Source organism: Penicillium taxi (assembly GCF_028828555.1).
Source record: "Penicillium taxi strain IBT 34144 chromosome Unknown utg000001l_segment0_segment0, whole genome shotgun sequence".
In the NCBI taxonomy this organism is placed as follows: Eukaryota; Fungi; Ascomycota; class Eurotiomycetes; order Eurotiales; family Aspergillaceae; genus Penicillium; species Penicillium taxi.
In genome coordinates, this window is record NW_026643203.1 from 5,067,646 (window position 1) to 5,088,680 (window position 21,035).

Below are 21,035 nucleotides of genomic sequence, written 5' to 3' on the forward strand. Positions count from 1 at the left end.
CACAGAGAGTCTATAGTAAGCCCTATCCACATCATTATGGTAATTGCTTATCTGACAGACCGTCACTGGTTGCAGGGCAAAGGAGAAGAGAGAGGCTACAGGGACTCCGAGAGGAGACATTAAGATGCGAAGGCAGACAGGTTGAACTGCGGCCATATCCAATTGAAACTCCTACTACGCGTCCAACTGGCACGCTGGTTACGGTGGAGCAACTACACAGTCCTAGTGAAGGCCTTTCCCGAGAGCTAGGCTTTAAGCAATCAGATTTTAGCCACTCTGAGATATCAGATATGATATTCGATACCAATATTCCGCTTCCATGGCCATCTTTGTTGACAACGACAGGCATCATGCCCAACCCAATGCCACCCAGCGAGTCAAGTACAACAATGTTTTCAGAAACAGATCCATTTTTTGAAAACAGTGAGCTGTTACTCCTGGGCCATACACCCTCCCTGGAACAATTGGATCAATATTCATTATCGCCATTTATACAGACCAATACACCAAGTACTACAAACTTGGACTCCCAGACCTCTACAACTATATCTACACTTCCAAGTAATACAACACCTTTCTATAATCTCCCCATCCTATCCCCAAACCAAGCATTGTCTGAGCCCGTTCACACAACAATTTTTGCAGCTATGCTCGAGAACGCAATAAGATTAGGCTTCGACCTCCATGACCTGACCGCCAAATGCGGGCCAGGCTCATTTTACATGTCCCCTTTCTACCGACCCGACGCAACGCCTCTGGATAACCCAGAAATATTACTCTCCGCAGCTCTGAAAGATGTGACCCTTCCATCGTCAACCGTACCAGTGAGCCTCCGTCCCACGCTAGCCCAGATCCTGATACCGCACCATGCGAGCCTTGACCTGATTCCCTTGCCACAATTTCGGGACAGGGCCATTATGGCAGCGGCTGCCTTGCCGCAATTCTTCAACCTATGGGAATTGAAGGTGGATGTATATGCTAGGGACGCACTGATGCTAAAAAGGAGTTCGTGTGCTCCTTGGGACTGGGGAAGCTGGAAAGCTGCTCCTTGGTTCCTGAAAAAGTGGAGAATGGCACTTAGTTATGAAGATGAACTGAGCAGATCATCTTTGTCGAATGAGGACATCTAGGTAGAACAGACTTGAGAACTCAATAAGTGCATAGGGTTTTTGAAGATCCGAGTCCTGCAACCAATGCTGTCAGGCTGGGATGGATGTATTCACTATGTGCTGGAAAGGCGCAGACAGCCACAATGGAGATATTTTCCGCCTACTCTTCTTGATCGAATCTAGTTGATTTTGGCATCATGGTCACAGAGTATGAAAGAGTAAAAGTGGTGACACTTATTTCCGGAAGTACTGTAACAAAGACAAATTCCAGGTCAAGTCTAGTCAATTGTCTATCACATAAATACATTCCTATGCATTGCCAATATTATTCATAAAAATGCTCCAAAATCACCTACGACAATATCGTCAGCCCTGATATATTAAATGCAACCAAGAAGTTGTCAGATGAAGCCCACTCGTGTCATAGCGCGCTTTAGAGCCTGCGACCGTGCTCATTCAAACGCTCATGACCTGGCCATCTGCCTCGCCAGTATTGACTGTCTTGCCAGTCTTTTTAATGGCAGCTAGCACAGTATCGTAGGATATGGTCGGTTCAGTGGAGACCAGTGCTGTTTGAGATTCGAGGTTGACGTCGAAGGACTTGACACCTGGAGGAGTTAGTGATAAGTCTTGACTAGTGGGATTTGTAGGATGGAATACCATCTAGCCGCTTCAAAATACGCTCCACCGCACCAGAGCAGCCACCGCAACTCATGGAAACGTTGAACTTGTACTGGTGGTCTGCGTCCGACATGTTTGTAGGTTGGGAAGTTGAAAGTTGGAAGTTGGAAGTGAAGAATCGCGGGGCTGCGGGGGAAAGAGGAAGATAAACAAAAGGCGGGCACGAAGTATGGAGTGTAGACCTCAGTACTCAGGTATGGAATATGGAGAAGAAGTAAAGTGTAAGAGGGAACAAATTACGTGATTATATTCTATATTTATAATCTTTCCTTTCTGAGAGAATTCTGCGATTGGTCATTTACTTGTCTATAATAGTGGATTTCGCAAAACCTCGTTTCTCTCATTATTCTTCTTCACTCTTCAGAATTATTCAGAATCCAGCTGCTCTTCTTTTCTTCTTATTTGCCGTTTTCTTCTTGACTTCACGCGCTCCGAAGTTTCCTCTTTCTGTTTGACTCATCGTTTCGTTCCGGGGCTGACTGCTGGGAATGTACTGTGAAGATGATAGTATATGCTCGGGTTGAGTGCCCCAGACCCGGGATATGGGCACGACGGGGGTTGGAGGCAGGGATGTCGCATCGACTGCAGTTGATTGCGATTGCGAGTATGATCGTCTCTTGCGTGTCCGATGTTTAGGAGTACTCGGTGTCGATGTCCGATCCTCACCAACCATCAAACTCTGTTGCACGTATGTGGAAGGGTCAGAGCCCGGCTGCCAATGAGAGAGCAGACTACTGACATTCCGCGCCGTCGTACGAGGCTTCTTGAACGTGGTGAATGCAGACAAATGGTAGTACAATGGGGCAGAGGTGGCCTTTTTGTCAGCCCAGGGCTGGGAGGCCTCATCCCTAGCAACCACGCTCTGGCTGGAGTGCAATTGTGAAGAGAGTTGAACTCCAATATCACGAGGCGTTGTAGGTTCCTCCATCTGCTGATCATCGTCAACAGATTCGATCGCTTGTGATGAGTTTTGATAGCTAGTTCGGTTGGAAATGCGGATTAGGCGTGCCAGGATGATATCAAGGGCAATGCCACGAACTACTTTCTCCTTCATTCGGCGAGTATGATTGGGTGTGTCATTTGGTAGACTTGTTATCCACTCATTGATCAGATAATCGTATGTTTCCAGGAGATTCAACCCGAATTGGTTCCCAGCTGAAATAGCTGGCATACCGAAAAACACATGAGAGAACTGCATCGAGAGGAGCATAAATGGGTATTTGCCTTGAGAGTTGAGGTTTCCAGCCAGAGCCATTGAGACGAGCTGTTCCAAGTCCTGGGAATTCTGATCGATGTCATCTAATATAGGTCGGCCACCACACTGTTCGAGTCTGATTTTTTGTCAGCTTATTACGGAATCAAGTCAACAAGCTTGAAATGAACTTACATTGATTCACTTGCCCTCCAACCAGCTGAATCTTCCTCGCTTTTGAGGTTGTCAATCATCTTATCAAATGTAAAATTGGACTGTCCACCACTTTGGGTCGTGATATTTGCCACGGCAAGATTATATGTTCGAGAAAAATCCACAGTCCATTCCAGGTCTTCTTCAACTTCTGTGGAAGCCACCGCCATGGGTATGACCCGTGGAACAACCACAGAATCATCCCAATCATCAACGACGAAATTACTGTCATCGGCGACATCCTTTTCCTTCCGGGGTAGGTAATGTCGCGTGACATGTAGAATGCTATTGTTATTGGCAAACGTATCCTGTTCATCCGGGTCCTTATCTGGACCCTTGTAAAACGTTTCATGGATGGCAAGAGAAGAGTCGATCCAGAAGAGTTTGACAAGTGTCATATTAGGGCTGTAGCTCTCCTCTACTAAGGCGGATCCAGGAGAATGACCGACTTCTTTGAAGATAAATGTTGAATAGCGCGTGCTCTTCTCGGGGGCAGAAGGGTCTCTGATCGAGGGTACAGAAAGCAGAAAAGGATCAGAGACTGCAACTGTTTCCGCGCCCTCATCCGTGGTAACTGGACATGGAAACACCTGCACGACCTCTGTAACACGGGAGTATAAAACCAGATGCAGTTCTGATTCAATTAGCAACTACTTCTGACCAAGGGAGCCAAAATGAACATACCACTTCTGACCAACAACTCGCTGATCCGTAATGTTGTGTCCTCGACATCTCGAAAGTGACACCAGGCTGTATGCGGTCGTAAAGGTGGCCGTACACCCGCTGCATTAGGAACAGACATTGCAACATCAAACCAGAGAAGTCGGGTTGTAGTGAGAATAAAAAAGTGAGATGGATTTTGACTGCTTCTTTGCATATCCAAGATCCATTCGGAAGGCTTGCCTAGACACAGCTCAATGGTGCTGGATCTGGTATCCTCCCCTACCATCTGGAAAAGCATAGCACAGCGGCGATCAGCGACTAATATGGTCGAGAAATCAGCAACCCACTCAATAGATGCCCATCCATCATGTCGCGGACTATTGGCGTTGGTCGAGTCAAGTATTGGCAGTGAGCCTTTCTGACCCGGCGTAACAAGCCAATTAGCCTTTCGTAGTTTACCCGATATAATCCATATACTCCAGTTGCCTCTACTATCAACAATAGCCACCTGTCTCTGCCACCACGGATTAAATGATACGTCCGCATGCGGGAACCCGCCCGTATACGAGCTAAAGATCTCCACTGTGGGATTGGCATCAAGCCTAGAGTTGCGGAGATCTGAAGGAAATGCGGCTGGATCATCGTGATATATGTGCATGGCTGCTGGATTTTGTCGGTATAGAGGCCGGAAAAAAACCGTTGACTCCGTGAGACGAGCAGCCATCCAAGTGGCGCCTTCTTCCTCTTCCTCCACAGGCCGCGCAAAGCAAATTTGACGAATACGGGCTCCTTGGGTCGACCATTCGGTCGATTCTGAGTCGCCGATGGCTGGCGCACGTACAAGACCTTGATTTGTGAGCTTGACCGTATCAGCTCTCATGAGGCGGAAAGTAATGGTGGTACTGCAGTCACCGGTCACAGCTGCTGCAATGGAGACCCGCGCTCCCATATCAAAATGTCTGATACTCCATGCGGATCCTAGGTCAAGGAGTGTAGAGACTTGGGGGTCATAGAAATCTGATGTCACTGAAACGAAGTTGGAAAGGGCATCGTCATGAATCGAGACCCAGTGTGCAGCCAGATCAGGGTGTGCATATGAAATCAGTCTTTGGTTTGGAGGTCGACCGTAAGGACCGTACACTTCAGACTTGGAAACATTATGAGGCGACGGTATTGCGTTCGTCGTTATTCCTGTATATGTAATCGGGGTAGGTCGCGCGAAGGAGCGCGAAAATGTCCAAGCCTTTGACTCCGGAATATAGACAGCTCGACCGACATGCCCGTAATGTAGAGCACAATCAGGATGTTCATCCATCAGATCTAGCTTTGTCTCTTACAAGATGTGAAAGTCCAAGCCAGATCATATCGAGGACTGACAAATAGAGGAGAGTTGAATCCAAGGAAAGGTGAAGTTACAAAGATGAAGTAAACCACAGGTTTTTTTTTGCTTATCGATAAGGTTGTGGTAACAACCACAACAAAACAACTCTTGATCTCTCACGCGTTACGACCCATCTTTTACTCACCACCGCATTTGAGGAGATATACCCATTCTTCTATACATCATGTCTTCTTTCGAGCCTTCCCTATCGACTAGCGGCATGCGACCTCCCCTTGCCTCAGCAGATGCCCCGTCTATGGCGGACTCACTCCCCAATATCAACTTTGGGTTTGAGGATCTGCGCAACCGCATGGCTCAGTTCACTGCCAAATTCGACGCATTCATCGAACGAGGGCGTAAACAAGTCTTGGAAGAGAGAAATCAGTTTCACATCAACCTCGCTGAGTTACAAGGTAGGAACCTATCCTGTCCCCTCCTGACCATGAGACTAACTCAAATCCAGAGGACGAGCGAATGCGACAACGCGATATTGAGATCGTCACTTTGAAATCCCAAACTCACGAGCAGACTCTCCAAAAGGAAGCAGCTGAGGCAGCTGAGATGCATGCAGCTATCTCATCCATCACTTTGGAACGCGACGCACGTCTTGCTAAGCGCGATCGTCTCAAGCAGCAGATTGCCGCAACACAACAGGCCATCAACCAGAAATTAGAGGCACAGAAAACTCATGCAAAGCATCTGGATGCGCAGTCTAGGCTCAACTTTCCTGAATTGGAATTTTGGCAAGACTATCTGTGTTTAAGGATCGAGGGGGCAGGGCGCGAGGATCGGTTGAAATTCATCTACAGCCATATTCTCGAAAAGGACTGGGAGGCTGAAGCTTGGTTTGAACTAGGTACCGCCAGTCGCGACTACGAAGTGTCTCGCACGAAGCCCAAGGTGAATCCGGAGGCTTTGGAGCGCGTGGTTGATTTAGTTAACGATGATCGAGACTTCGGGGCCTTCCTTAAGCGAATGCGCAAGTTGTTTGTAGAGACAATGAATTGAATAAGAAAATCAGAGGGATGTTGTGGTGTTTTTACGATATGAAATAAGAATTGTTAATTGAGCTCTACGCATAGGCATCATTCATTGTAGATCGTCCTCCGATCATTTGGGTCAGCTCTCCTTCTAAGCCCCAGTGGCTTCGCGATAGAATGCAACACTCCGGTGTGCGCCTGCAGCCACAAATGCGTTGTCTCTGATGCTCTTGGGCAGCCATTTCGCGCTCCAGATTGCCTTGGAGTTTATCGAGTTTGTTGCAACACAGGTCTTGGTTTCAACATTCCAGACCTTTAATTTGCCATCAAATGAGCTATATATTATCAGTTGAATGCTCACTTCTAAGAGCTTATTTTCATGATATGAACTGTACCTGCTAAGAAGATTCTCTCCGCTATCACTCCATGAAAGAGACATGACCCACGCGGTATTGCCCAACAGAGTAGCAATCTGTTCACCAGATGTGGTGTCGTAAAGTACGATGACTCCAGCGTCTCCAGCAGCAGCCAAGAGTCGACCACCTGGGGAAAAGGCTACGGTACGAACAGGCTTCACGAGACCTGTAGATTTATTAGATTCGGTAGCAAGTTGGCAATGAGCATCACACACCTGCAAGAGAAAACGGCATACGACCATCTTCAGTCTTTATGATGCATACAGCACCATTGGCGTATCCGCTGGCAATGAGCTTTTGATCGGGAGACTATATAATTCAATAACAGACCAATGGAGAGTAATTGGAGAACATACCATATCAATGCAAGTACCAACATTGCCATTGGTCTCATAGTCTCGCGCCTTGTTAGAAGAAGGCATATGCCACAAGCCAATGCGGCCTTCGGGGGTAATTCCAGCCAAAAGCTGAGCATCGAGAGAAAATACCGAAGCCCACAAGTTTTCATTGGCTAGCAAGGCTGTAGTTTCTATTAGCATAATGAGGCAATTCTCATTTAGCAGAATGATCACCTGAAAATGGAAGGTCTTCCGACCAATGGCCGTCCTCGCAGTACCAGACCTTAGATTCACCTCCGAATCCAGTAGTCACGGCGTGTTTACCCGAGGCATCGGTCACCACATGGTGGCAGCCCACCTTGTGAGCCTCAAAAGACTGGACCAGGGGAAATTCCGTGTCTACGGTTGAGTGCACCTTGATCGAGGGGCCACCAGAAGCGGTCAGAACCTGCTTGTCTCCCACTGCCACTGAGAAAATGTCGGCGGGGTGCGCTGCGCCAAATTAGCTAGACTGCGAGACTTCATTAGGGAACTCATCACTCACCTTTCTCCGCGGCGCCCCACGCGAGATATTGTCTCGACTATGTAGATTATTAGCTGCAGATTCAATTAATGACGCGACATTGTATTGATTTACCATGGTCAATGCCGTCTGTATGCGCTTAAGGGAATGTTGTTCTCCGAAAATGGGGTTGTGTAGCTTGCAAGAAAGACCATGACGTTTTTTGGGGAGAAGTGAGAGTTAAGGCATGGTTTTCCGCCTTAAAAACGTATTCGTTGGACTTTGTTCACATCAACGAATTACCTACGTAGTTTGTAGTTTTTGATATATTTACTTCTTTTATATTTGGGGAGTTCGTTCAATTCAATTCAGAGTCCATTTGGACTTTCGGGTAAAATAAGTCGCAAGTTTTTGAATCCCCAACCAGACGCCAAGTGCCATGCAGCAGCAGATATATAAACACATCCCAATTCTAGAAATACACGCAGATTGGTCCTCAAGACCCCAAGACTTCAAACATCCAGACAGTTGTACTCGTAGTTATCAAGGTGTCGTTGGTCATTCGATCATGGTTCTCATGCGGCTTCCACCGACTTCCACGATTGCTTGATTTCTATTAGACTCCGGTTAGCTTCTGTTGGCTTCTATGTTCTGTATGAAGTCCAATATGATATCCGCAATCTCTTTCATGAGAGCGAGTCTTCAATCATTCCGCAGTGTGGCGCAATATATCCGAGTTACGTACCTTTCACGCAGTTGGCACACAGCAAATGGGCCCGCTTGATCTGACCACAGCTGGGACACTTATTGAGACTCTGTACATCCTTCAATGCCTTTCCGGCCATTTGACGATGACGACTCTTCATGTGGGAAGTCTTCTTTTTCGGGACGGCACGGAGAACGGACTCCCATAGGTCGGCCAGCAGGGGAGGAATAGTAATGGCGACAGGGAGGGCGAAGGAGAAAGCTGTAAATTGAGGGAATAGCCGTGGTGGCTGGGCAAAGAGACGTAGAGCCATGGTTATGAGAAGCAGAGAGGACGGGTATATTATAATACAAAAGTTCAAGAGTTGCGCCGAAAATCGTTTTGCGCGGAGGTAACCATACTAGTCCCGATTAGGATTAGTTCAAACCCCCCTGAGTTCGATAGGGAAACAACAACTTAACTTAAGGGGCATTCGAACTTCACGGCTTGCTTCTTTATCATCACCTCTTCTACGCACAATTACAATCATGGCCGCCGCTACCAGTGCTGTTTCGGGTCAGCAGCCCACCGTCTTCCCCCACAGCCATGTCGGTTTCGACAGCATCACCTCCCAGATCGAGCGGAAGCTGTTGAAGCGTGGTTTCCAATTCAACGTCATGTGTGTCGGTATGGCATTAATCTCCCTCTTATTTGTGCTCTCAATCATCCGGGGATTTATGACATTAACTTTTTTCACCTTCATCAGGTCAAACCGGCTTGGGAAAGTCTACTCTAATCAACACTATCTTCGCATCCCACCTAATCGACTCCAAGGGTCGTCTTACTCCCAATGAGCCCGTGCGCTCAACCACCGAGATCCAGACTGAATCACACAGTACGTTGCCATGGAGGATTCTTCAAAATGCGCACGAGAGCGCAATGACTAACGGTTCGGCTAGTCATCGAGGAGAATGGTGTGCGTCTCCGTCTGAACATCGTCGACACTCCTGGTTATGGTGACCAGGTCAACAATGACCGTTGGTAGGATATTTTCCTCATTCTCTGTTCATGAGGATGTCTGCGGTATTCCGGACTAACATGCTTTCTAGCTGGGACCCAATTGTCAAATACATCAAGGATCAGCACTCGGCGTACCTCCGCAAGGAACTCACTGCTCAGCGTGAGCGCTACATCCAAGATACCCGTATCCACTGCTGTTTGTTCTTCATCCAGGCCTCAGGCCACTCGTCAGTCACTCCCTCTCCTCGAATATCAACCTACCTCGAATCAAATCAATTAACATACATTCATGTTGCAGTCTCAAGCCCATTGATATCGTCGTCCTGAAGAAGCTGTCCGATGTCGTCAACGTTGTCCCCGTCATTGCCAAGTCCGATTCTTTGACCCTCGACGAGCGTCAGGCATTCAAGGAGCGCATTAAGGAGGAGTTCGCCTTCCACAACCTGAAGATGTACCCTTACGATAACGACGAATTGGATGATGAGGAGCGGGCCATTAACTCTCAGATCAAGGTACGAAAAGCGCCGGACATCTTTCAATCTTTTTTGACGGAAATTCTAAAATGAACGAACAGGATATCATTCCCTTCTCTGTTGTCGGCAGTGAGAAGACCATCGTTGTCGATGGCAAGCAAGTTCGGGGTCGCCAGAACCGCTGGGGTGTCATCAACGTTGAAGATGAGAACCACTGCGAGTTCGTCTACCTGCGCAACTTCCTGACTCGCACCCACTTGCAGGATCTGGTTGAGACCACCAGCCAGATTCACTATGAGACCTTCCGTGCCAAGCAGCTTTTGGCTCTGAAGGAGAACAGCGCTGGTCCTCACACCGGTGGCAGTCGTCCCATTAGCCCCTCTGCGGACCGGGAGCTCAGCCGTAACTCGCAACGCGCAGCCATGAACGGATACTAATATCTCTCCCTTCCTTTCGGACGGCGTTGGATTTGTTCAATCGGTGAAGTGAGCGCTTTTAAGGCCAACGATAGCAAACCCGCGGGACACGACGAAAACATTATTGTCTCATTCGACGCCAGCATGCCCTCGCAGATATCCCCATTGATTTTATTTTTTTTTTTTTTTCCTTTTCCCCCTCCCCATTTCTATTCCTGATACTGTTCTGTACCCCTAAGCTTTTTTTTATTGAAAGCGAAGGGCTTTTTACTTGAGAAAAAAGAGCCTTCCATCCAGTTTTCCTAGTCTTATTCCATGTACTTAGTGGTCCCTTTAATTGGCTCCGACGAGAAGCTCCCCTATTGGATTCTAGTTTCCTAACAGTATTCCTATGATAAGGGCGAACCTCCCGAGGTCCCCTTGATATTGCGATTTCTGTATTAGGATCTAGTTGAATTCGTGCTAGTTATAACTGGTGAATTCAGTTCGATGTTCCGAATTTGCCGCCATCCACGATCCAATCCCGTAGCTCGGCATACGCCTTTTCCAGGTCATCGTTCACCACAATCTTGTCGTGAGCACCAGGTTGTCGAGAGTACTCAAGTTCGTTCCTGGCCTGTGCCAACCGCTTGCTCAGGCTATCCTCGGTCTCGGTACCACGGCCGCGCAGTCGCCTTTCCAGCTCTTCCACGGATGGTGGAGCCAAGAAAAGATATCTGGCATTAAGCTGAGTTTGCTTCATTTGCTTGACACCCTGCATTAACATGGTCAGAATCATACTCGACGCCTCGTAGACACAGCTGGGCAGTATCGGAATCACATACCTCCATTTCAATATCGAGGATGCAGATCCGGTTCTTCTCTGCTACAGTCTTGACGGCCTGCACACTTGTACCGTAGTAGTTGCCGCCGAACTGCGCATGCTCTATAAACAAACCCTGGGATACTTGATCCAGGAAGCTCTCCCTGGTCACGAAATAATATGAGATACCCTCTTCTTCCCCAGCGCGAGGTTGGCGAGTGGTGTCTATTTGACAAGTCATAGTCAGTTTACTATATCTATTTTTCGTGCTGTGTGTGGACTAGACTAACGGGATACTGAGAATCCAAATTTGTCGGGGTAGTCAGCGAAAAGACGTTTGAGTAGTGTGGACTTTCCAGTACCAGAGGGACCGGAAACCACCACAGGGCGAAACTTTTCGACTGACGAGAGTTCATAAATTAGCTATAATCGCCTTGTTGTGATATTATCATACCAGCACTAGAAGACATTGTAAATGCAGAACGACGGCCGACAAATGAATATCGAGAGCAGTAATACACAGCACGTAAGGGCGAGAACAAATGCATAGAAATGACACATAGGAGAAAGTTGTATTGCACAACGATGTAAGCGTCCGGCAGAATTGAAGGCGGTGATATCTATCTCTACTGAACTATTATTTAAGACAACATCACTAGCACTATTAACTTGAAAATTGAAAAAAGGCTATGAGTTAGCCGGTCCCGCATGACTTCCTCGTCCTGGGATGTTTATCTTGCCAGCCTCTGCCTCCCGCTCCAAGAAGTTGGACCATAACTCTGCCAGCGTCTCTTTACTTGAAGCGCTGTCCATAAAGTCCGTCAAGTTCGTCGTACTGGGGGTACGCAGGGGTGTGCCAGGCACTCGGAGCTTGCCAGATATGTTTGAAGTTCCTGGTCGAGCCAAGCCTGCCTGTTCGCGTTGCTCTGTGGGGAGATTTGGGTTAGTGAAAGTAGGTCAAACGGCGGGTCCGATGACACATACCATCGTCCCAGCCCAGAAGAGCTGCAATTAACTGGAGAATCTGGAACTTCTTGGGGTCTGACCGATCCAGCGTAAGGAAATGTAGTAGATGGTTGGTAACAATATGTCTGAAAATAGTCAACTCTGATCCTGTGGGTTCGAAGCAAAAAGAGGCTCACCGGTCTACGTTGTCTTCTGGTTTCCCCTTCTTGAGGAATCGCAAGGCCTTAGTTAGATGGTCATTCAGCGTGACAGCCTCATGTCTCAATTTTCCAATGAGCAGGTTCTTCTCCTTGACCTCTTTCTCAAATGGCCGCACTCGTTCCAATTCATCCTGTGCAGATTGAAGACCCTTATCGGCATGCGTAGCTTGCTGCTGTGCTTCTCGCAGGGACTTTCTCAACTCCTCCAACTGGGAATCAGAACTCTCTACGAGCTCCCGCAGCTCCTGCTTTCGGGCTGATTGGATCTCCTGCAATGCCCGCTGTAGCCCATCAACTGTGAATTGTTGGCTGTCACGTTCAGTGGAGGCTTTCTCATAGGCATTGTTGAGGTTGTTCAGTTGCTCCTCGAGATCGACAACCTTCTCCCCCAAATTCTCACGAATAGATCTTTCCTCCATGGCTAGGATTTCCCAGTTGTGCATAGCCTCTTTTGCTTGTTCAAATTCAGCCTGGAGATACGACTCCTGCGCCATGAGCTCTTCTTTCTCCTTCAGCCAATTTTGTTGAGACAAATTGAATCGATCTCGAAGGGTGGAGATCTCCTTAGACTTTTGCACCGACTCTTCCGAAAGCTCTGCTATTTCCGTAGACTTGGCTGTAAGCTGTGATTTCATGTTGGCATTGTCGTCTTCAAGTTCTTCGATTTGAGACCGTGCGTTGGCCAATTCCTCCTGTAAATTGATAAAAATGAGCAAAACAGTCGCAAGTCATAGAAGACAATTTCACGTACCGCATCCTCTTTGAGCCGTTCCCCAAGCTGAGACCTAATTGTGTTCACTCGCTCCATGAGCTTCTGGTACTGTGTTTCTGCATGTTCCTTCTTGGTATCGGAGTCGTCCAATTTCTGCTGTAAGGCCTCCATATCAGCCCTGTGTTTGGATTGAATTCCCTCTAAGGATTTCCGCATGTCGGTGACTTCCGCTCGTAGCGAGTCTCGTTCGCGAACGAGCGCATCAAACCGGTCCTTCGGCTCGGCATCGGACGGTGCGGGGTTGTGATTCTTCTGATGGGCATCACCAGCGCGTTCTGTATCATCGGCGGGATCCGAATCACCAGCGCGTTCTGTAGGTGCGCCATTGTTTTCTGAACTGGGTTCAGTGCCGCCGGTGGTCGAAGTCTCTACAGAGCCGCCTAGTTCATCCCGATTATCCTGGGATGGTTAACAAACAGTCACGGGGACAAAGGGTAGATCGAAAACTACCAGAGTGGTATCATCGTGATTCTTGGCAGGTTCTGGATGATCGGTGGCTTGGTTGCCCTTGGCCTTTGCGCCCTTCTTCTTGGGTTTTTTGGATTTCGCGCCTGGTAGCGGGGGTGTGAGTGCGGCAGTCATCAGTGGAATTTGCCAATGATCATACCTTGAGCCGCAGATGAGGGGTTCTCTCCAGTCATTCTGGGCGGTTGTGGATGCAAAAGGGTGACGAATGGCTGAGGTTCGAAGGAAGCTTGTCAACAGCGTCTCCTAGCGCGGTTGAGGGAGTTTCCGCCCTCGATGATTAATCTGTTTCTTGAAATATTTATTCATCTTGGATCAATTACATATAGACTATATTTTGTAAAAATCACAAGTATCCTCATAATAATGACATTCATATCTAAGTATGTACTCTGTACTCCGTACGAGTAAATCCTTCGATGTGGGCCATTTGGTCTCTTTTCCAGCAATTCAACGGAATAGTCAGTTAACAGTAGAATTGAAGCCCCTATTATTCTTATTCTACTATTCTACTGATTCTGATTCTGATTCTGATTCTATCCTTTAGCATAGAGGAACTCGGGATGTTGGGTAAGGACAGATCTAGTGCTTACTTATCAACATTAGTCCGAATTGGGAATTAAAGAGCCGTGTACATTTTGTTCCATCTATATTCTACAGCAAAAGTGAGTTATTGAAGAATACCGAAAGGGACATAGGTACAGAACATACATATGTATACTTCAGACTTCTACTTTATATACCTAACTAGGCACTTAGGGGTCTTTATACCTCATCCCGGTATACTAAATCACGGTATAGATAGTTACGTACCTACCTATGACATTCGGAGGCTTTAGATCTCCTACTGACTTAGATTTCGGTATATAAGATGCCCAAAGACAACATTGGAACCAATGTCCAATTTAATTGCCATAAATCAGAATCATTACCTTATCCTCAAATTACTCAGCCACTACTCGAGATGTCTCCCGTTACTATGTATAGTTCCGATGCCCGTAGATACTGAATATAGATCTTCAAGTCGATCAAGTCCTAGTCTGTGCTAGTTCCTAATTTCCATGTGAAGCCGAGGTGAAGCCGTGAGAAGAAGAAGAACTTAATAAGAATCGGCCTACTTTAAAAGCCGAATACTTTAAGCTACGCGGTATACTTTCCATTCCAAATTTCCCGTCTTTATTGAGAAGAATATACATATATACATGTATGCTATTTAACAAGTGGATGGAGGATGGATATGTAAATCTCGGCGGAGTAGCTTTTTCTGGCATTTATTGAGGTGACTTCAGGCTTTCCCGTCTCTTACGAATGTTCATCTCCTTCCACCTCACACATCTTCCTCTTCATCCCGTGAACCTTCTAAAGGCAATCTATACTCGTTCGAGTTCCCGTTATTTCATTTGCTGACATAAGTCCGATCATCTATCAAAATAATATCATGACTGCTTTCTCATCCGCGTTGCCGAGACATTATGAAACTTTCTCATTAGCGGTACCTCAAACGGCCCCAAAGGCCCCAAACAGTTTGGAAACTGTTCAGAAACATTTCAGAAACCCCCTATATCATTCCAGCTCTCCTCATATGCTTCATAGAATGGGAGCCTTTATTGGTGGAGATGGACGCGGCTATCCCATTGACCCTGCAGATCTTACCATCTCACCAGCGAGAGAGCCCAGAGTCGAATGCTGTTCTACCACTAAATAGGATTGCCAGCTGTGTCCATTCAAGCAAGGCAACCAAGGCAACCAAAGCTTCTCGAAATTGCCGACAGCTTTCGGCCGGGATCTGCAACCGCCCCTCACGAAGCTTACCTACCGTCACTTCACAAGGAACAGCGCTAAAGCTATGAGTACTCCGGAAGAGCCAACCGAGTCTATGAGCCTCACTATTCTGTGCATATCATAGAAGATCCCCACTCAAACTGATGCACAAGTTGCATGAAATATGACCGGCACATTCACCGTTACTCTTCATGAGACTGGATTGGTCCTTCTATTTAATAATCTGATTGTTAAGCGACCCAACTTCCGACCCTTGAACCCTATACTGCATCTACGAATCAGATGCCGTTCGTTGGTCCAGTTTTGATCCTCTTTAGCTCCATTTCACTAGTTCGACTCTAGCCTGGCGCTCCGAAAAAACCGTTACGCCATTCAATGGCGGACGTTCCCACTTCAAACCTTCTTTTTGATTTCTATTCAACGACTAGTCAGTTCAGCCGTCTTCTTTTGAATGTTTCCCACTTCGGCCGACTCTTGTGGACACTCTTCGTCTCTAAATGGTCTCTTAGTCTCCAAGTCTCCATAACTTTCCATACAAGCCTGATGTCGCTACTTTTTTATGGATCCAGGCTCTTTATCCATCCATACCATTTCGGTATAAACTCCGACTTGTGCCTGTTTGTGCAGCAATCCCATGATGAACTCAAAACTCTCAGTATCTCGGAACTCCAACGGGTGCTTTTTTTTTTATTCTCCCCCTCCCCCCTTTCCCACCCCTGCCCCCCTGCTCCACTTGAGGATTGAAAAGACTCGGTTTTTCCGCCTGGTCGCATACTGAATTTCATTTTCTTCTTGCCTATCTTCCAAATCTACTTCCTTTTGGGTTCTACTACCTCTAATATCCTATACCCGCTTCACCATTCCCATCGGCCCTAAAGGGAAAAAAAGAGAGGAAAATAAAAAAAATTAAAAATCACAAGCACCACCACCACCCCACTTCGTCCATACCACGCCACTTCTTCCATCATGCCCAACTCCTCTAAAGATCAGGCTACCATTCAACAAGCCTTGGAATGTGCTCGAAACTCAGAAGATGGCACTGTGGACCCTCAAACTTCTGCTATCCTTGAAGCTGCCATCACTGATCTTTGGAATCGAATTCAAGATCAACCAGATACATATATACTTAGTTGGGATGAGTTTCCTCTCTTCAATTATTTTATGGAACGGTTTCGAGGCCGTGATGTGGCCCAACGGGCTGTGGCTCGATTCTGGAGCTGTAACCATGGCCCTTCCAAAACAGCCTGTCAGAAATAGCCTTTTCAAAATTAGGGCTCCCGGGAAAGAGAGAGTCAGGCCTTTCTGCTTTCTGGGCAGCAGCACAGAAGGAGTCGCATCTTGTGGTATATCATCTGCATACTGTCCTTGTTTGTTACAGGACGGTGAAGAAGCATGAAGCAGAAAGAAGTAATATCTTTCCAAAAGAAGGAACCACCACACCGACACTTTCTCCCAATCATATTGTGGACCATGTTTATGAAGTCTCATAGGCTATAATTCTCAGGACATGAAGGTTCTGCCGGTCAGATCACCAACTTTCCAAATTATTTAAAGAGGGGGGAGAAAAAGAAGAGAGGGGAAAGGGGAGAGCATAATTGCAGGCAGTTTCGCCTTCGGAAGCCTGAACTGCAGCTGGATTGGTGCATTATAGGCATGTTTTAGATCCCTGTTGGGACTGCATGCATCCGGGCATCTCCGCACATAAGATCCCCATTACCTATTAATCATGATAATGTATAATAAATGAAAGTATTAAAAGAGCCGCGCTGTGTGACATGCATGGACCCGCAGCATAATTCCGACTGGTCGATAAGAATGTAAGACAGTGGATTCTCAAGCCATTTCCCATTTATCACGTAGGTATGAATATATGGAGATATAGAGATATGAAGGGACAATATCAATATTGGCTATGGGCTTGCCCTTTATGCTTAACCCGTGATCTCTACCACTGCATCAATCAAACCAACCAGCAAATCCTGAAAAAACTGTTTTCATGGCCGAAATAATCCCGATCATGAACTAGTTAACATGTTAGTATTGAGCCTGATGAAGCATATATCAGCTGCTGATTTACCAATCCTGAAATCAAAATCACCACAATTGTGTCTCCGCTATGCCAGTGGAGTTTTCCCCAGGAATTCCACAAGACATACTTATTTCGGATTATGGAGATGCCACCTGGGACAGTTGCACAGAACGAACACAAATTGACCACGCCCTGGTTGGAGTGTTAGTCTTGGCCATATTATTTATACACTGTATAAGTGATTTGGAGGGATGGAAAAGTGTGAGGGATTTTTTTTTTTTGATGATTTAAACTTACATACGGCATTATGATCGCGCAAACACAACGAATGGCCACTGCAATGGCCAAAGCCAAGAGCCAGAGAGCAGGATAGACTACCCACTGTGGTGAGTGTGTAATGATTGGGACATTCTTGAATGAACCAAAAATCTGCAGCTGGAAGAGATGCATCCCGGCAGAGTGGAGGTGACAGAGCCCTGTCGTGACGAGCTATATATTCAATCAATATTGACTTCATCTCACCTACGCATTTCAGATGAAACTCACCAGAGGAAAGATAATGCCAATCATGATACGCAAGGTGAGAGGAGGTTGCATCATGTCAGACACCTTGTAATGATCAAGCAGATATCCCAGCAGTACATATACCAGCGTTACAAAGATTCGCAAGGCTGCCGAGCTCCAGTAAACCCTCGTCACTTTATGTCCGTAGATTGACCAGACAAAAACAATTGTGCTGGTGTAAACAAGTAAGATAATGGTTATTCTGAATGAAACACCAAGAACTTGGGGGATCTCATATCGAAAGTAGCTAGGGTAGATCCAAATCAGATATAGATTCATTATGTTAACCCAGCTGGACGTAAGGTGCCGTCTCAGCTCTTGTCGTAGGGGAAAACTAATGAAAAAGCAAATGAGGAAGATAATGGAGAGGTACAGGATGAGACTATCAGGTTCTCCAGCCAGGATATGAATCATGATAGAAATGGTGTAGAGGTGGCTTTCGAAGACTGACCACATGTAAATGTCCAGGTAGGAGAGCAGAACCAGACGGCCAGTTACTTCACTGAGATTGACTGCCATGGTGTGGAAAGGTAGAGCGTACTCAGGATTGGAACTAGATTTGATTCAGTCCAGATGGCTTCAACCTTCAGAAATTGTTATAAAGTCATACACAAATTCACAGACACTTACCATAGAGTGAACACTATCACTGGATTGTGTGGTGGTGGAGATATTGTTGTGACAGACTTTGGACGTTCTTCAAAGAAAGGAGGTCAATGTTTGACCGAAGTGGAAACACTAAGAGGTGAGAGATGAGGTGATCACGGCGAGAGAGAGATAGTGGGGATTTGGACGACTGATCAGATGATAGATAGAGAGGGATGTTGTTGTCTGAACCTCCATCAAGGACTCGATCTTTAAGGTTATTGGCTTAGGGCAGAAGCATGGGCATTTACGTACTTCCTCATCTAGAACTAGTATATGGCCTCAATTTGACCTACTCTCATCCAACTTCAAGTACAACTCATATGGAAAACATCATGAACATACTTAGTCTTCTATATTGAGCCAGGGATTGTTATGAGGACATTGTATGAAACCCCAAAAAAAAGGATTATATTTGTACAGCTGATATAATATGTATCAGATCTATTTATTGTCTGGTGAGACCTATGAGATCGAAGGAGTGGGGGCATCACTTTGGAGAACATCGGCTGGGGGATCTATAATCACTGTCAGAAAACCAAGGGACTCAATTTGGTTGGTATCATGAACTACACTTACCAGAACGAGCAGAAGACTTGTGTTGGGCAACGTCAAGGTCCTTGACTCTACCCTGCACAACATCATGGCGGGTTAGGCCAGCAAAGTTGGTGGGCAGACCCATTGACTTGAGGTAGGAGAGTGAATCCTTGAACTCAAGGTCCTTTCGCTTGGTGTTCCAGTTCAACTCCTCCGCCATCAGGTCAATAACGGTGGGAAGAGCCTCCAAAGCAGCCTCAGCGTTGAGGAAAGCCAGACGGGTGCGGCGGGCAATCACATCAACAGCGGTTTGCGCATACTCATGACGTACCGCATAGCGAACTTCACCGTCAACAAAGGGGTACAGGGGAGAGATACGCTGGCCGCGGAGAGGGTAGCGGGCACCAGTGGGAGATGACAGAGCAGCCACCTGCCAAGCACGATCACCATATGACTCAGTCAGATGCTTGGCAACATCAGTCTCGAGTCCGAAATGCTGGATCAAGTTGATAAACAAGGTCTTGGAGTAACCGTGGGCACCAATCAGGCGTACCTGGTGGGTCTGACAGGTACCATCCAGAACTGCACCATCAGCCACCAAGCCGCTGCCACCTACACCACTGATATCAGGGGCCGATTTCACCTCATTTGTCTTCAGCTTGAACGCGCTGATAGCCTCATCGACAGCCTCCTCGGCCATTTGACGATATGTAGTCCATTTACCACCGGCACAAGTCAACAATCCAGAAGCAGAAACGGAAATGAGATGGTTGCGAACTAGAGCCTGCGAGCTGGTCTTCTTGGGGTCGCGCACAAGAGGACGGATACCCGACCAAGCAGCCAGGACATCGCTTCGCTCAACATTAATATCGGGGGCCAAATATCCACGAATCTCACTAAGAATCCATTTGATGTCTTCTTCAGAGGGTTCGGGCTGAGCGGTGATTTCAGTTGGGGCATCGGTGGTACCAGCGATGGTGTTGCCCTGCCATGGCAGGAAGAAGATGACGCGACCATCCGAAGTTGACGGGTCAATCAGACCCATGTTAGACGGACTATAGTATCCCGGAAGAATAATGTGGACACCTGAACTTGGGGCCACGATCTCTTGGGTGGTGGGCTCATCCATCTTGCGGATGGAATCAGTGAAGGGACCTGTGGCATTGATGATACCCTTGGCCCGAATAGTAAACTCCTGGGTCTCTTGGCCGTCCTTGCCAGGAATGATGTCCTTCAGAACAGCGCCATTAAGTTTACCGGAGGCATCCTTGGTCAGGCCAGTCACTTCCATATGATTCACAACAGTGCTACCGTAGAGGGCCGCGGTCATGCCGAGGGAAACGTTCATGCGAGAATCGTTGTGGGCGCCATCTGTGTTCTATCAGCGCGAGTTCCAATATATCTCCAGTGAGGGAATTAGCATCTTACCATAGTAAACCATGGCACCGACGACGTTTTCGCGTTTTAGCATGGGGAAGGCATCAATAGCCTTACTTTTGGTCAAGAAATAAGAGCTCTCAATGCCCTCTGAACCAGCCAGCAAGTCATACGCTTTGCAGCCCGCCCAGAAATAGGGAGCCTGCCACCATTTCTGCAAGGGTACCATGATAGGTAGCCATTGAGAGAGGTGTGGAGCTGTGTTCAGGAAGTACTTTCTCTCACGGAGAGCCTCTCGCACCAAAGCATATCTGTGGGCGCAAAAACGTTGATCAGCATATAAATAGATCTTCAAAAATCAGACCAAGGCTCACTGATTATAATCCAATTCCCACACAGCCTTTTCCAAGTAGCGCACACCACCGTGCACCAGCTTGGTACTCTTACTGCTGGTTCCAGCGCTGAAGTCATCTCTCTCGACCACTGCGACCTTCAATCCACGCGTCGCAGCATCGAGGGCAATACCGGAGCCGGTAGCACCAGCTCCGATCACCAACAGGTCATAAGGTTCTTCATCCTGGCTCTTCTTCAAATCCTGTATCTGCTCTAGACGAGACTTGATTGTGGGGAAGCTAGGTGGTACCAGCTTGCCTTCATGGTATCCAGGCGGAGGCACGGCGGGGGCTTCGAGACCAGGAATATTACGAGGACGGTATGAGATGTAAAGGACACCTGCTCCGGCAGCAGCAGCCGCTGAGGTGTAGAGCAGCGGTCGCAAGAAGTTACGAGAATGACGAGCGGCCATTATCCGGATATGCTGCGAGGTG

At 47.2% G+C, this 21,035-nt stretch overlaps 13 protein-coding genes across 13 annotated transcripts; 5 read left to right on the forward strand and 8 right to left on the reverse strand.

The window, feature by feature from the left end:
- Positions 1–319: 319 nt before the first annotated feature.
- N7495_001831 (uncharacterized protein) lies at positions 320–1,130 on the forward strand (the record flags this gene model as incomplete). Its single annotated transcript, XM_057204501.1, has 2 exons — positions 320–391; positions 498–1,130. The coding sequence occupies 2 exons, from the start codon at positions 320–322 to the stop codon at positions 1,128–1,130; spliced, it is 705 nt and encodes a 234-aa protein (XP_057068574.1).
- Positions 1,131–1,565: 435 nt separating this feature from the next.
- On the reverse strand, positions 1,566–1,863 carry N7495_001832 (copper metallochaperone ATX1; the record flags this gene model as incomplete). The annotated part of the gene is made up of 2 exons (XM_057204502.1): positions 1,566–1,717; positions 1,770–1,863. 2 exons carry the CDS (start codon positions 1,861–1,863, stop codon positions 1,566–1,568), a joined length of 246 nt encoding a protein of 81 aa, XP_057068575.1.
- Positions 1,864–2,160: 297 nt separating this feature from the next.
- Positions 2,161–5,173, reverse strand: N7495_001833 (uncharacterized protein; the record flags this gene model as incomplete). Its single annotated transcript, XM_057204503.1, has 3 exons — positions 2,161–3,121; positions 3,178–3,829; positions 3,880–5,173. 3 exons carry the CDS (start codon positions 5,171–5,173, stop codon positions 2,161–2,163), a joined length of 2,907 nt encoding a protein of 968 aa, XP_057068576.1.
- Positions 5,174–5,423: 250 nt separating this feature from the next.
- Positions 5,424–6,247, forward strand: N7495_001834 (kinetochore Spc25 family protein; the record flags this gene model as incomplete). Its single annotated transcript, XM_057204504.1, has 2 exons — positions 5,424–5,652; positions 5,703–6,247. The coding sequence occupies 2 exons, from the start codon at positions 5,424–5,426 to the stop codon at positions 6,245–6,247; spliced, it is 774 nt and encodes a 257-aa protein (XP_057068577.1).
- A 123-nt stretch (positions 6,248–6,370) lies between these two features.
- Positions 6,371–7,613, reverse strand: N7495_001835 (SKI complex subunit WD repeat protein SKI8; the record flags this gene model as incomplete). Its single annotated transcript, XM_057204505.1, has 7 exons — positions 6,371–6,554; positions 6,615–6,801; positions 6,851–6,944; positions 6,992–7,155; positions 7,208–7,465; positions 7,518–7,554; positions 7,611–7,613. The coding sequence occupies 7 exons, from the start codon at positions 7,611–7,613 to the stop codon at positions 6,371–6,373; spliced, it is 927 nt and encodes a 308-aa protein (XP_057068578.1).
- Positions 7,614–8,050: 437 nt separating this feature from the next.
- On the reverse strand, positions 8,051–8,494 carry N7495_001836 (mitochondrial 54S ribosomal protein bL32m; the record flags this gene model as incomplete). Its single annotated transcript, XM_057204506.1, has 2 exons — positions 8,051–8,088; positions 8,221–8,494. 2 exons carry the CDS (start codon positions 8,492–8,494, stop codon positions 8,051–8,053), a joined length of 312 nt encoding a protein of 103 aa, XP_057068579.1.
- Positions 8,495–8,708: 214 nt separating this feature from the next.
- On the forward strand, positions 8,709–10,090 carry aspD (septin aspD; the record flags this gene model as incomplete). Its single annotated transcript, XM_057204507.1, has 6 exons — positions 8,709–8,847; positions 8,927–9,055; positions 9,120–9,201; positions 9,270–9,407; positions 9,479–9,692; positions 9,755–10,090. The coding sequence occupies 6 exons, from the start codon at positions 8,709–8,711 to the stop codon at positions 10,088–10,090; spliced, it is 1,038 nt and encodes a 345-aa protein (XP_057068580.1).
- Positions 10,091–10,550: 460 nt separating this feature from the next.
- On the reverse strand, positions 10,551–11,341 carry N7495_001838 (guanylate kinase; the record flags this gene model as incomplete). The annotated part of the gene is made up of 4 exons (XM_057204508.1): positions 10,551–10,823; positions 10,894–11,096; positions 11,162–11,272; positions 11,326–11,341. The coding sequence occupies 4 exons, from the start codon at positions 11,339–11,341 to the stop codon at positions 10,551–10,553; spliced, it is 603 nt and encodes a 200-aa protein (XP_057068581.1).
- A 217-nt stretch (positions 11,342–11,558) lies between these two features.
- N7495_001839 (putative Golgi matrix protein) lies at positions 11,559–13,450 on the reverse strand (the record flags this gene model as incomplete). Its single annotated transcript, XM_057204509.1, has 6 exons — positions 11,559–11,797; positions 11,856–11,962; positions 12,014–12,729; positions 12,789–13,208; positions 13,260–13,360; positions 13,417–13,450. The coding sequence occupies 6 exons, from the start codon at positions 13,448–13,450 to the stop codon at positions 11,559–11,561; spliced, it is 1,617 nt and encodes a 538-aa protein (XP_057068582.1).
- A 1,440-nt stretch (positions 13,451–14,890) lies between these two features.
- N7495_001840 (uncharacterized protein) lies at positions 14,891–15,124 on the forward strand (the record flags this gene model as incomplete). The annotated part of the gene is made up of 1 exon (XM_057204510.1): positions 14,891–15,124. The coding sequence occupies one exon, from the start codon at positions 14,891–14,893 to the stop codon at positions 15,122–15,124; it is 234 nt and encodes a 77-aa protein (XP_057068583.1).
- An 898-nt stretch (positions 15,125–16,022) lies between these two features.
- On the forward strand, positions 16,023–16,313 carry N7495_001841 (uncharacterized protein; the record flags this gene model as incomplete). The annotated part of the gene is made up of 1 exon (XM_057204511.1): positions 16,023–16,313. The coding sequence occupies one exon, from the start codon at positions 16,023–16,025 to the stop codon at positions 16,311–16,313; it is 291 nt and encodes a 96-aa protein (XP_057068584.1).
- A 909-nt stretch (positions 16,314–17,222) lies between these two features.
- On the reverse strand, positions 17,223–17,682 carry N7495_001842 (uncharacterized protein; the record flags this gene model as incomplete). Its single annotated transcript, XM_057204512.1, has 3 exons — positions 17,223–17,315; positions 17,383–17,574; positions 17,632–17,682. The coding sequence occupies 3 exons, from the start codon at positions 17,680–17,682 to the stop codon at positions 17,223–17,225; spliced, it is 336 nt and encodes a 111-aa protein (XP_057068585.1).
- A 1,077-nt stretch (positions 17,683–18,759) lies between these two features.
- On the reverse strand, positions 18,760–21,013 carry N7495_001843 (glycerol-3-phosphate dehydrogenase GUT2; the record flags this gene model as incomplete). Its single annotated transcript, XM_057204513.1, has 4 exons — positions 18,760–18,812; positions 18,874–20,202; positions 20,260–20,519; positions 20,583–21,013. The coding sequence occupies 4 exons, from the start codon at positions 21,011–21,013 to the stop codon at positions 18,760–18,762; spliced, it is 2,073 nt and encodes a 690-aa protein (XP_057068586.1).
- Between the last annotated feature and the right edge of the window lie 22 nt (positions 21,014–21,035).